General features: G+C 38.7%; 1 protein-coding gene and 1 long non-coding RNA gene across 3 annotated transcripts; both read right to left on the reverse strand.

Moving 5' to 3' along the window:
* Positions 1 to 832: 832 nt before the first annotated feature.
* On the reverse strand, positions 833 to 4,636 carry LOC130013004 (uncharacterized). Its single transcript, XR_008788277.1, has 3 exons — positions 4,489 to 4,636; positions 3,052 to 3,636; positions 833 to 1,010 (listed from the first exon to the last, which is right to left on the reverse strand). It is a non-coding gene; the product is annotated as an uncharacterized LOC130013004 (long non-coding RNA).
* Positions 4,637 to 7,561: 2,925 nt separating this feature from the next.
* LOC126821944 (cytochrome P450 2C31) lies at positions 7,562 to 14,427 on the reverse strand. 2 transcript variants are annotated; one of them, XM_056101524.1, is made up of 5 exons: positions 13,813 to 14,427; positions 13,340 to 13,564; positions 12,509 to 12,886; positions 9,062 to 9,189; positions 7,562 to 8,102 (listed from the first exon to the last, which is right to left on the reverse strand). In XM_056101524.1, the coding sequence occupies exons 1-5, from the start codon at positions 14,371 to 14,373 to the stop codon at positions 7,898 to 7,900; spliced, it is 1,497 nt and encodes a 498-aa protein (XP_055957499.1). In that variant the 5' UTR covers positions 14,374 to 14,427; the 3' UTR covers positions 7,562 to 7,897. The 2 variants fall into 2 exon arrangements, with proteins under 2 accessions (XP_055957499.1, XP_055957500.1); XM_056101525.1 differs by lacking the exon at positions 13,340 to 13,564.
* Positions 14,428 to 14,912: the final 485 nt, after the last annotated feature.

Genomic DNA, 14,912 nt, shown 5'->3' on the forward strand with positions numbered 1-14,912 from the left:
ATATAAACATAGCGTTGTCCGACAATAAATATAAACTCACATGTCTTCAATAACATTGATGGCTCATCATGAATCCTCTTTATAACTAACCAAACAATCCTGAAAAGTTTGAAACCTAATCATCTAAGCTTTGTCCCATAAATCGCATTTACGTCATCGGTATCCGTAGCAAGTGGAAGGGCGAGTCTGAATTTCGCCCTTGTGATTAGCAGAACAAAATAAGCGAGTTCGAAAAAAAAAAACCGATCAAACACTCTGACTTGCACAGCATTTACAAAATTTTGGCACAGGGGCAATAAATCTTGGGAAATCGTTTAAATCAGCAAGTTTAAAACCAAATCTTAAAATAATGGGCAGCTGCTCTAGATAAGGTTTGTGATCGTTAGTCTCTTGTTCAGCTAATAAAGTACCGAGGAGAGATTTTCCATTTTGTCTCCATTTCTGAATAAAAAGAACATTCTGAAAATGAGAGAATACTCTTCGAAACTTCGCCTAAATAAATCAGTAATTCTTCTTCCATAAGTATGTGTTATAGCTTATTGCTCTATCCAGTTACAAATGCCTCTAAAACTCTAAAAAGACATACTCCTCGTAGTGTTTCGTTTGATTATACGTAATCCCACTATACACTGCTTTAACGGAGGTAAATTTCTGTTCCAAAGTATGACTGGTCAACCAATAGCTAACTGCCGTTACAAAAACAGTACGCTTAAAACAGAGCTCCAAATTGAACCAAATATGTTTACATAACGTTACGCCATGACTCACGAATTTATTACATTTACCTTTCTTTTTGATGGGTTTAGCAAAAAGTCAAACAACTTATTCTGGTATTTCTGTAATTCCTGAACCAGTTCACCATATGACCCCGGTAAATGACGCAGCCATGGAATCAAAGTTAATGCCATATTGGTGTCAACTCTGGCTATATTAGTGAAACCTTTATCGTAATTTTCTACAATAGAACAGAATTCGGCTTGGACATCTTCTTTTAAAGTTTCGTTTGTTAACTGAAATATTGAAGGTACATTCGTGACTATTCCTATTAATATTTTCATTTTGTTACATAAGCCAAATGCCATGAGAAGGGGCAAATGTAACAATGGCACAATGCATGCTAAATTAAGTCTCATCTGGTACCGCTCAAGTTCTTCATTTCTTCATTAGAGGCGTTCGCTAATGATTTATGGTGTAGGAAATGGACAATCATCTTCAATAGACGACTTGATCTCGCTGTAACCCGTGCATCATATCAAGGCCTTCACGTAATATATTTCAGCACTAATTTCGATTGTGTGCTCACCCATCAGATTCCGCAATCATCGCGAATACCAAGTCTCGAGATTTCCAACTAAAATGTCCACCTGTGATAATCGAGTTGCAAAGTTCAAGACTAGTTCAATGTCAAGGTTTCCGTATAGGTCGCTATATTTGATTTGAGTGTGTTAGTGTCACAACTTCTAGACTGTTCACGTTCCTGCAGTAAACGAAGAAAATGTAGCAAAGTAATCTAGCAAAGTTCAGTTGTTGTAAAACTTGCATTCGTTGCTTCAGGACCACGATGGACAATAAAACCAAGAGTCCTCTAAAATTTAAACAGTCGGTGTTATATCTTCATTGAATTAAAAGAAGCAAACAAAAAATAAAATAGACAAGCGGTTGCCATGCAAGATATGCACACATTTTGCAAGAGATGGACAGAAAACAAGCTAGAAAAAGGAGATTTTTCGTACAATCAAGGGACATAATCCAGGAAGTTATGGTCCTATATGCGCGAATATCAAAAAGAATCGGAATCTTTGGGATATAGACATACATTTAAGTGTCTTCAAAATCAGATAAAGAGTCTGACCTCTAGAGAGTCCACAACCTTGGTATTACATACTTTTACACTATTTGCGTACAAGCAGCGGTCATTTTGTCGGGCAGTTTATATGTCTGTTTTCACGAAATTCGAACTCAACCGTCACAAGGGTGTAATGATGATAATATTTAAACAATTTGTAAAATCGGATAAACATTGTTACCTATAGAGGGTCCACAAGCTAAAATCGTGATTTTTTCGTACAATCAGGGCCATAATCCGTGACCTTACAGTCCGATATGCACGAATATTGAAAGGAGAGAGAGAGAGAGAAATGGGGTTTAACGTCCACTCGACACAAAGTAGGTCATTTCGGGACTAACATATGGTTTAATTTTATTTACATAATTCGCTTGCGCGTAGGGGTCTTTAGCAGTGGGAGGAAACCGGAGGCCCCGGAGAAAACCCACGATGTTGGACAGGCGACCCTACTCCTTGCCACGTACTACCGGGGATTCGAAACCACGCCAGTCGACTCAATGACAGACTTTATGATACAGCGCGCGCACGCTAACCATTCAGCCATCCAACCCCCCATATTGAAAGGAACCGAGATCTGTGGAACATACACACATGTTATAAGTTTCGTCAGACCTCTAGAGGGTCCAAAACCTTTATATTACATACTTTAACACTATTTGCGTAGATAGAGCGTCCATTTTGTCCGGCAGTTTCGGTCCTATTTATGGTGTAACGGTGATACATTTGAGTGGATTTTTTTAAATCAGATAAATTTTTTGACCTCCAGGGGTCCATGATCAAGGAAGTTGAGGTCCGATATGTGCGAATATCGAAAGGAACCGGTATCTTTCGGTGGCATCTAGAGTGTCCACACGCTAAAAACGTGATGTTTCGTAAAATCAGGGGCCATAATCCATAAAGTTTCGATACGATACATGCCAATATCGAAAGGAATCGCGACCATCAGGAGATAAACCTATATATTTTAGGTTTCGTCAAAATCGGATAAGAATTGTGACCTGTAGCGTCTCCACAAATTGTGGATGGGCGGATGGACAGGGGCGACGACAACGTCCATATGAAAATGTTGGCAAATAAAACACAAAATAATACTGCCCTCTCTCTCTCTCTCTCGCGCGCGCTCTCTCTCTCTCTCTCTCTCTCTCTCTCCCATTGATATTTTAAAAAAAAACAATCTACTTTTAAAAACAAAGATCAGGACTTACAAATAGATGAAGTGTTCTTATAACTGATATTTTCAGAGCATCATCCATGTCAAATGATTGACCAGTTTTAACCACCATCAGTTTCTTTTGTAGATTTTCAATTTCGGTATTGACCATATTCTCAAAATCTTGAACACCTTCACCATATAGCTGTACGACTCCGTGTAATAGTTTTCTTAAATTTGTTTGATATTCATTATAGTCACTAAAAATTATATCCTTCCCCCCATACACGACATGATCTCTTAAAAAGGAAGGTGGTCGATCATTTGTTATGTCCCGGTACTTGGCGTTTGTCAACAATTTTCGTAAAAGTCGAGCACTGTTGACAAACACGATATTCAATCCCCAAAAACGTATGATCAGTATCTCCCCAAAACGTAAAGCCAATTTCTCTCCAACAATATGTATGTCGTTCCTGGTAATTATCCCCCAGATGATCTTGAAAGACTCTAACAAAGATGGCCCGGGAGGTAAAGGGCCCTTATGGTTGTTTTTTCTCCATGTGAAAATATACAGTGCAATCGAAACTACGAATATAATAAGTAACCAACTCATGTTTATTGTCACTCGGCTCACCACTAGCTGGAAATAAAAAATAAAATGGTTATATTTATATTTTTATGTAAAAGCAGCCATTCAGCAAAACAACTGGTAGTTTAACGACACGTCAGCATAATGTTTTGGTTAATTATCATTAACCAAGGTCAGTGCCCAATGATAAGGCCAGTTTAATTTTTCGTCATGGGTCACGAGATGTAAACAGGGCTAGCGCAAATCCCAATCCTAACCCTAACCCTGGACCTAGCCCCAATGCTTACCCTAGCCCTAACCTACAATCTCGCCAACAATCACGTGCCCTAACCTTATTTACATCTCAGCGACCTTGACAAAAATTGAGCTAGCCTTAACAAATAGATTTAGCCGTCTTCATACGCCCACATTTCAGTGTTGACGTTTTACCTTGATGGAAACACTGGGTCAATATAAAGGACTTTGCAGTGGTTGAATTGTTGTCAAAAAATGATGTATCACTAAGCCGTAATGTAATCAGGTTCAGTAAAAGTGAAATCTATTGCATGTAAGAAAGGATTGGGTGATAAATAAAATCTCCTACTCGTCTTTTTTGATATCAAAAAATATCAAAACACGTCGATAAAGTAAAAAAGAAACTTCGGCAGAGCCTCATTTTTTTAATTTATCGACTTTTGTTGATATTTATTTATATCAAAAAAGACTCCTTAGCGATTCTCTATATATTACAAGTTTCGTCAAAATCGGATAAAAATTGTTACCTGTAGAGTGTCCACAAAAAAATTGTGAACGGACGTCCGGAGGGACATGGCCAACGATAGTTATAATACGTCAACATGATAATGTGGGCTATAAAAAAATGGATGGAAATCCATAATAATGACTTTGAAAAAAAATATTTACCAAATAATGAAGCAAATTCCTAAGTCAGACTAACAATTGCTCAGCTAATCAAACTCCAACCACCAAGACTTGAAATCTGAAAAAAAATTATCAAAACTTTGTTATAGGACCTCAAAGTTTTCAAATATTTTGTAAACTAAAGGTCATATTGTTTCATGGACTACTTTCGCCGCAGATGTATGGTGTACCATGCAGTGACACAGTGAACAGAGATATTGCGCCTATACATAAGATAAGATAACATGTTTATTGCATAATCATCTATCAAGGACAGCATGCATACGTATACACTTAGACATATATATATATGCATTTAATAATGCATACTACATATAGATAACGCACAAGTAATACATTCATACAAACATCTTTATTATCTTAGCGCACGCACAGTGGTCTTTCCTGTGAGAGGAAACGGGAGTGAACGGAGTAAACCCACGAGGTTGAGAAGGCGCCCCTGTCTCCAAACCACATACGCTCACACAAGGGATCGAAACCACAACCGCAAGCCAGAGGTGACCGGCCAGCTAGAGGTCGAAGCGTGACACTCTACACCACTAGGCCATCCCAACGTACATCTGCTATTTCCACTCCTCAAACCTTTTGTACTTAAGATGTTAATTGCACCTTTGCTAGCTCCTGGCACTCAGCCATAAACTTGCATGTTGTAGAGCATTTCAGACAGTCTATTTTTCAAAATTTTCTTGGCGAGGTCTCCAATGGACTCGCTACTTTGGCGCTCACAAGGGGAATTCGTTGAGGTTCGCAAGTCCGTTCGTTTGACATTTTGTTCTCTAGTCGGATAAACTAGTGATCAGGCGACGGACGGTATCTGGTCAGATCTATTTATCTCGACCATCGGTGCCTGACAGAATATTTAAGACAGCATTTTCAGCAGTCTATTTTTCAAAATTTTCTAGGGGAGGACTCCCTACTTTGACGCTCGTGAGTGGGCTTCGTCGTGATTCGCAAGTCCGTTCGTTTGACACTTTACCTCATCGATCAGTGCCTGAAATACTGCCAGGCTGCATTTCCGGCAACCTGTTTTTCAAAATTTTCTGGGGGAGGCCCTCTACCCCTAGTTGAAGCTCGTGCCTTTGCCCCCTTAACCTTGGACTTTGCCCCAGCTTTGCCCCCCCCCCCCAGCAATCACCGACGGCTGGCGCCGCTACTGGCTCCTGGGTTTGGGTGTTAAGTAGGCCATTGCCTTGACGGAGTTCCATGACGAGCACATTCCGGCTTAGGCTAACTGGAAAACAGTTACACCCCCTCCAATTGAGGTAGAATTTCAAAGTCGGCGTAGGTGTTGATTAGATAAATGTTTTGACTGGGTTCGATGATGAACATTTCCTACTAAGGATAAGCAAAGATAAACAATTTGATTTATTGAGGCTTTGTAGTCATTTGACTAAAAAAACGTGCGCAAAGGAACTCCGTAGGACGAGCCACTACTGTGGCTGGAGTAAGGCGGAAGACATGAGTAGTGGAACCATTTCTAGGTTCGATGATGAACATTTCCCACTTAGGATACACAAAGATAAACAATTTGATTTATTGAGGCTTTGGTAAACGATAACCGTGTTTTTAAATGCGAATATAGTTTCAGTAGGCCACGTCAATACCTCGACTATAAGTTCCTTAATAGAATTTTCAGCTTAGGCCCGTTTTCCACCGGTGAAAAACTCGGCCTAATCCAAAAGTAATGGGAACGTTTCAGTGTAAGTGTTTCATTGGAGTAGAATGTCCATACTTGGTGTAAATGTCTATTATGTGAACATTTGGACGGAGTTCGATGATTAACATTTTCCACTATAGCTAAGCAGAAATAAACAATTTGATTGTTCATGGTTTGGGGCAGGATATGTTTGATTCTATGATTAGAGACTTTTGGCAATTGGAATTTTTCCCACCCGTATCACGTCTCTACGTAAGTGTAGTTTTAGAGTTTGGGCAGATTTTCGCGTCGCGTACGTATGCATCGAGGAGCTGAGCTTAGTTCTATTACAGCATGGTTGCAGATATCTACCAAGATCACCATCAGTACTAGTCAAGTACATGCACCTCGCCCACAATTTCCCAGGTCCTCCAGTTTCCTCCCACTGTGAATGACCCCTACGTACAAGCGAATTATTGAAATAAAATTCAACCATGTGTTAGTACCGAAATAACCTGGTTTGTGTCGAGTGGACGTTAAACCCCATTTCTTTCTCTCTCTCCATGTCGTTCTTTTGGCTTCCAATGTTATATAATTCACTAATTAGACATTTATTAACATAATTAACTCCCTACACAATCGGATGCTCGATCTTGGTTTGAAACCAGATCGACAGTTAATAATTTAATTTACAAATGGATAATCTAGGCTTTATCGTTACAACGGTAGCAATGACAATCGAGACTTCGCTATATTCTCCAAACAGCTAGAACTTCGTTCAGAACGAAGGAATTTGACTGAAACTTTCAAGATATTCCCTTTCCACCATCTAGTTCTTGACTATTATAGCGAGACCTGTCAACTCTTTATCTGAATCTTACATAATGCATCTTTAATTTCTAATAGGAAGATCAGTCCAAAAATAGTTCTTAATTTCTACTGTTCTGCTCCAACTGGGATATTGAAGACGGACATACGCCATGTAGCGTGCTATGCGAGAACTTTTGCCCTACAGAGGCGCTATGGCCTACTTCTATATCGAATTCCAACTGCCAAGGGATATTTTACATGCACGCTAATGTGTAGGCCTACAACAGGCCTCCTGTTTTTACCCACCCGGCCATCTCTCCTTCACAACTGACAAGGAATCTCTACGATATTTTTATTTGACCGTTAGCGAACATCGGGAGTTCTGCGCTAGTGTCTTACTCACTGAGTCCCCGTGGCTTCCTGGTCCATTATGATTGCATATCTTTTAAAATATGCCTCGTATGTGTCATTGCTTCTTTCACCAGAACAACAGAAGAACATATGACTTTTCTTTGTGACAGATTAGCTGATTTAGAAGCTGTAGGTTTATAGGGTTTTTTTTATACCCCCCCCCCACCCCTTAAATAAAATAGCCTATGCATATCAACGGCAAATTATAGACTCTTTATTTAAAAAAATATAAATTTATTACATGACAGATTCGATTACAATTAGTTATTGAAGGGATTAAAAGGGATTAAAATAAAAGCCAAGCAATAGTAAGAAGGGCTTCTGTACAATCATTATGTTATTTGCGTTGCAATCTGATGCAAATTTTAAAAGCGTGCAAATTATAGACTCTTTTAAAAAAAAATTATTAAATGACAATTGATTCGATTACAATAAGACATGCCCTTGAAGGGATTAAAATAAAAGCCAGACACTAGTAAGAAGGGCCTGTGTACAATATATTTCGTTTAGGATTTGTGTTTTTTAATCAGATAATTAGCGTTGTTCAATGATGCATTTCAGAAATGGGGGATGCATGGCAGTATTTAATGTCCATAGTTTGGAGTCTTCTGGTGCCAGTGGGTTGCCATCTGGTCGGAAGTTAAACTTCTGAAGCAATGAGGTCACATATAGAAATATACGTGATTTAGCAAACGATTCACCGACACAAAATCTTCTTCCAACTCCAAATGGCATTAGTCTGTAAACAAAGGGAACAAACATCAGTGAATATATTCATTAAATGGCATTTTTCCGTTCAATGTGGTTAATGTGGTTTATTTTTCTTCCATTAATACTTTCTTACAGGATATGACCAATCTATTTCTATATACTAAACAATAGAATCTAGTTATTCGAATCATATTTCCAGGCGCAACAATTCAAACGTTATACTAAATTAAAGATTGGTAGGCGGTAGCACCGCTGTCTGGGCAAAATACACATTATAGTACACTGTATGGCGTATGCTCGACTTCATTAGCCCAGTCGGAGCAGAACAGTAAATTGTGCTTGTAAATGGTAAAATGGTAAGAACAGAAGCACGACTGTTACTTTCGACAAATTTTATCGATATCTTTCAGCCATACTGAAAGGTTTGGTAGCATTTGAACAGTGTCATCTGTATTGTTTCTAAACGTTGTTTCAAGAAGCTATAGCGTCATTATGTATCTTCTGTTCACCCAGAGAAAAAATGGACACTGACTTTAAAGGAGCTAAATCGGGAGCTAATATTTGGGACATAGAAATTGTCACAAATGGGTAGCAACGCATATAATAATGTAATATGAATGCATGTAAACTGATTTACATTTAATCCTTTCCGTTTTTACGCCCACTTGACACAAACTAGGTCATTTCGGGACTACCATATGGTTCAATTTAATTTCCATTATTCGCTTGCACGTAGGGCTCTTTAGCAGTGGGAGGAAACCGGAGGGCCCGGAGAAAATCCACGAGGTTGGACAGGCCACCCTTCTCCTTGTCACGTACAACCGGGGAATCGAAACCACGCCAGTTGACTCAATGACAGACTTTATGATACAGCGCGCACAAGCTAACCATTCAGCCACCCACCCACCCCCCCCTCAATATCGAAGACTTTTGGGTTATATTGGGTTAAAGACTTAGCTACCTAAAACAAAATCAAACTGCACTTACTGTTGCCGTAGCTGGTGATTAGCCGGAACCAACTTTCTGTCGTCATCTAAAAATCTGTCCGGATTAAATACGTCCGGATTATCCCACTGCTGTTCATCCTTAGCCATGTACCATAGGTTGGTGATGATCTTTAAGAGAAAAGTAAAATTAAAATAAATAGTCCGATTGGGTTTGTTACATAATTACCATCCGTCGGCTTTTCGGGTAGAAATCGTGGAATAAGCTTTATTTCGAAGGTTTTGATAATTAATGATAAAAAAACCAATGTTGACATTTTTTCTGAGAGGGTCTTCATAGTATAGGAGGCCGTTATTTGAGGGTAGCCATTTTGCGATAATATTCAACTTATTTTTTTTTTATTTTTACCTTATTTATAATGTTATCGACATATCAACTGTGATTTGGCAAAGTATTAATATTGGCAGGGGTCGTGAAAATATTTCAGATTTTTTTCGATCACTTATTTCCAAGATGGCGGCCAATTTTGGCGGGAAAATCGGACGAAGTGCTTATTTCGATTAAGTAGTAGTGTTTGGTGTCAAAAATATGTTTTCAGGGGCACAGATTCGGTTTCTGCCAGTTACAAATGTGTAAAATAATCACATGTAGACCTATTTTGCATATTTCCAAGATGGTGGCCATTTTTGGGCTGGAAAATGAGACGATTGCTGATATTGATTAAGTGGTCCTCTTTGGTGTCAATAAATATCTTTTCAGGGGCACAGATTCCATTTCTCTCAGTAACAACCGTGTAAAATGATCCCATGTACATCTATTTTGCATATTTTCAATATGGTCGACATTTTTGGCAGGAAAATGGGACGATGTGCTGATATTGATTAAGTATTCGTCTTTGGTGTAAATATATCTGTCTTCGGGGCGCAGATTCCATTTCTGTCGTTTACAACTGAGTAATATGATAACATGTTCACATACTCGAGTATTTAGCATATTTCTAATATGGCTGCCATTTGTGGTGAGAAAATGGGACTATGTGCCGATTTTGATTAAATAGTAGTGTTTTCTGTCAATATGTTTTCTGGACGCAGCCGATTTCTGTCATTAACAGCTACGTGAAATGATGATATGTTCACTCATTCCGCATATTTCCAAGATGACTGCCGTTTGTGGCAGGGTGTTTTCTAAACATTTTACTGAAACGGTTTCTAAATCTAATTCTGCTATGTATAAGCTTGTAGCATATTCCTGGAAGCCATTGCCGTGTTTTACCCATTAGGTATATTATCTAATGATGAAAATTCCTCATCCGAGTTGACCACTGAGCTAATATCGATTTTCCAGGAAAAAAGTGCATTTACTTGGTCGATCTGTCTAATTTTAAGACTTGGTCGCGCCATCGAGACTGTCAGTTTATGTTGTCTGTTCAGTTATAGATACAAAATTAACGATGGTTAAAAATGTGAGACTTACAACTTTTGAAACGATAAATTAAAAAGTAGAACAGAAATATATGATATTAAATATAAAGTGGTATACAAAGAAATAAAAACAAGGACTACAAATTAAATAGTAACACTTGTTATAAAAAAAACTTCGTCGCATAGATTATATTATCAACTGACATAAAGCTACGTGTGGAAGGAGTCGCCCAAAGGAAAGCTGTTGCAAACAACCTATATCACAAATTAAACGACGACGTCGCACCCCGACCACTTTCATTCAACTACGTTGCCGCCATGCTAGAACGAAGCTCCTAGCCACATGCTTGCTACACTGTTACGACATTTTTGTATATATAGGTAAGGTACTGAGCCTCGTCCATCAGTTCCAATCTAGCACCCTAAGAGGAAACATCAAGAAACTAAAAAATGTTCTTGATTGCTTGACGTTTTGTTGTTCTCTGCTTTGAAAGTGAATGAGGACGGAGTGAGCATGGCGCAGTCACTATAGGCGCGGCGAAAAGGCGGCTTACGCCTGGTAGGCACGTCACGGAAGTGTGGTGAGAACTATCCCAGTCTGACTGCTAACCGCGAGAGCATGGTGCGAACACGGTGCGCGTAGCCAGAGCTTGGTCATGAACGTATTAAGATCTTGAGCGCGCTGGGCGAAGAAAGCGCTTGGTGTGGTCGTGGCAGGAAGGAGCATGCTGGGCGCGTGTCAATGTGGCGCAAACCCCTCGCTGTCTTTACGCTCTCTTCATGCCAGGAGACCAAGTGAATGGCCTTTTCTGTCCCCAAAAAATCGATATCAGCTCAGTGGTCATCTCGGATAAGTTAGTAATTTCTATCGTTGGATAATATACCAAATGGGTCCGACACGGTACCGACACACTACTACTTAATCAAAATCTTCACATCGTCCCATTTTCCCGCCAAAAATGGCAGCCATCTTGGAAATATGGTAATTATATGAATATGTGATCATTTTACAAGTTTGTAAATGTCAGAAATGGAGTCTGCAACCCCGAAAATATAAATATTGACACCAAACACTACTCTTAAATAAAATCTTCACATCGTCCCATTTTCCCACTAAGAATAGCCGCCATCTTGGAAATATCTTCATGACCACTGTGAATACTAATACAGTGCCAAATCACAGTTGGTATGTCGACAACTTTATAAATAGGGTAAAAATAAAAAAAATTAGTTGGAATATTATCGAAAAAGGCTACCCTCAGATAATGGCCTCCCATACCATGAGAAAATGTCAACATTGGTTTTTTTGTCATTAAACATCGAAACATTCAAAATAAAGCTTATTCCACGATTTCTACTCGAAAAGCCGACGGATTTACATTAAGGATCGGATTAAAAATTCCTCGACGAACTTTAACTTCTGAATAATATATATAAGCATAGCGTTGTCCGACAATGAATATACACTCACATATCTACAATAACATTGATGGCTGATCGTGTCCCATAAATCGCGTCTACGTCATCGGTATCCGTAGCAAGTTGAAGGGCGAGTCTGAATTTCGCCCTTGAGATTAGCAGAACAAAACAAACGAGTTCGAAAAAAAAATAACCTATCAAATACTCTGACTTGCACAGCATTTACAAATTTTTTGGCACAAGGGCAATGAATCTTGGGAAATCGTTTAAATCAGCAAGTTTAAAACCAAATCTCAAAATAATTGACGCTTAAAGCACTAACAAGAATTGTGGATGAGCAGATAATGTTTGTGATAATATACTAATTATATCAGAAGGTCCCGCTTGCTCTTTCTGGAATAAATCACACCAATGGACTCAACGACAGTCATCGTGTGATGGACAAACAGTTTGGGTTTTGTGTCTAATTTGCTATATTTGTATAGAATCACAAACCCCAAGGTTACCACCATACACAAACCCCAAGGTTGCCACCATACACAAAACCCAAGGTTACCACCATACACAAAACCCAAGGTTACAACCATACACAAAACCCAAGGTTACCATCATACACAAAACCCAAGGTTACCACCACACTTAGGCCTACCGTTGATTTGGCAGGGATCCTATATCCTTCAATTTCAATTTCTTCTCTGTTCATGTGTGGGAGAGCATAAGGAAGATGGCGGATGTATCTGAGACATTCCAGAATTGCCGCATTGGTGTAATGTAAACTTGATCTATCACCAAGGCTTGGTTGTCTTCCTGCAAGAACCTCATCCAATTCTTCCTGTATTCGCCGCTGTATGTCTGGGTGGTGAAGCATAAGCAGGAGAAATCCACCAAGGAAACTACTAGTTGTTATCAAGCCAGCCACAACCGTATCAATGATAACTCCTTTAACAGACTCCTCTGTAATCTGATCGTTAGTCTCTTGTTGAGATAATAAAATAGCGAGGAGAGATTTTCCATTTTGTCTCCATTTCTGAATAAAAAGAAAATTCTGAAAATGAGAGAATACTCTTCGAAACTTCGCCTAAATAAATCAGTAATTCTTCTTCCATAAGTATGTGTTATAGTTTATTGCTCTATCCAGTTACTAAATGCCTCTAAAAAGATTTTTCTGAGCTTCCATAAGATAATATATATTCAAAATAATAATTAATATGTGTGTTATTGGTCATCTTCGCTAGCCAAGATCGTAACCCTAGCGAAGGCGGTTATTGGTGTGCATTCTTTGTCTTGTGTGCAGCCTGACAGAGTGTGCAAATATGTGTGTTCCTGGTGTTCTTTGTTCCTCCTGTTATGTGTGTGGATGAAAATGTTTTCAAAGTTGTTTTTTTGTGTGTTTGCCTTATTTTGGTATGGTTTATGTGTTTTAACACTCTACATATGGACAAATTTCCTGTCCTGTATTGTATAAAATTATTACATTTACCTTTGTTTTTGATGGGTTTAGCAAAAAATCAATCAACTTATTCTGGTATTTCTGTAATTCCTGAACCAGTTCACCATATGACCCCGGTAAATGACGCAGCCATGGAATCAAAGTTAATGCCATATTGGTGTCAACTCTGGCTATACTATTGAAACGTTTACCGTAATTTTCTACAATAGAACAGAATTCGGCTTGGACATCTTCTTTTAATGTTTCGTTTGTCAACTGAAATATTGAAGGTACATTCGTGACTAATCCTATTAATATTGTCATTTTGTTACATAAGCCAGATACCATGAGAAGGGACAAATGTTACAATGGCACAACGTCCACATGAAAATATTGGGTATAAAAAACAAAATACCGCCTCTCTCTCTCTCTCTCTCTCTCTCTCCCTCTCCCCCGCTCTCTCTCGATATACCCCACTGATATTTAAAGGAAATCTACTTTTAATAATAAAGATCAGGACTTACAAATAGATGAATTATTCTTATAATTGAAATTTTCAGAGCATCATCCATGTCAAATGATTGACCAGTTTTAACCACCATCAGTTTCTTTTGTAGATTTTCAATTTCGGTATTGACCATATTCTCAAAATCTTGAACACCTTCACCATATAGCTGTACGACTCCGAGGAATAGTTTTCTCAGATTTGTTTGACATTCATTATAGTCACTAAAAGCTATATCCTTCCCCCCATACATGACATGATCTCTTAAAAAGGAAGGCGGTCGATCATTTGTTATGTCCCGGTACTTGGCGTTTGTCAACAATTTTCGTAAAAGTCGAGCACTGTTGACAAACACGATATTCAATCCGCAAAAACGTATGATCAGTATCTCCCCAAAACGTAGAGCCAATTTCTCTCCAACAATATGTATGTCGTTCCTGGTAATTATCCCCCAGATGATCTTGAAAGACTCTAACAAAGATGGGCCTGGAGGTAAAGGAGCCTTATGGTTGTTTTTTCTCCATGTTGTGAAAATATACAGTGCAATCGAAACTACGAATATAATAAGTAACCAACTCATTTTTATTGTCACACAGCTCACCACTAGCTGGAAATAAAAAAAAGAATGGTTATATTTATATTTTTATGTAAAAGCAGCCATTCAGCAAAACAACTGGTAGTTTAACGACTCGTCAGCATAATGTTTTGGTTAATTATCATTAACCAAGGTTAGTGCCTAATGATAAGGTCAGTTCAATTTTTCGTCATAGGTCACGAGATGTAAACAGGGCTAGCGCTAATCCTAATCCTAACACTAACCCTGGATCTAGCCCCAATGCTTACCCTAGCCTTAACCTACAATCTCGCCAATAATCACGTGTCTTAACGACCTTGACAAAAATCGAGTTGGCTTTAACAAATAGATTTAGCCGTCGTCATACGCCCACACATTTCAGTGTGGACGTATTATGTCATTAACAATGTTCGTCCACCCGTCAACAATTGGCTTGCTTACGCGATAGATACTACGGTTCCAGTGTCCACAGACCCCTCTCTGATAACGACATAGACGCTGCAGACAAAAGAACATCAAGCTCAACAAAGCAAAGATGAAACTGA

The sequence above is a fragment of the Patella vulgata genome, chromosome 5 (assembly GCF_932274485.2).
Source record: "Patella vulgata chromosome 5, xgPatVulg1.2, whole genome shotgun sequence".
NCBI classification, from domain to species: Eukaryota; Metazoa; Mollusca; class Gastropoda; family Patellidae; genus Patella; species Patella vulgata.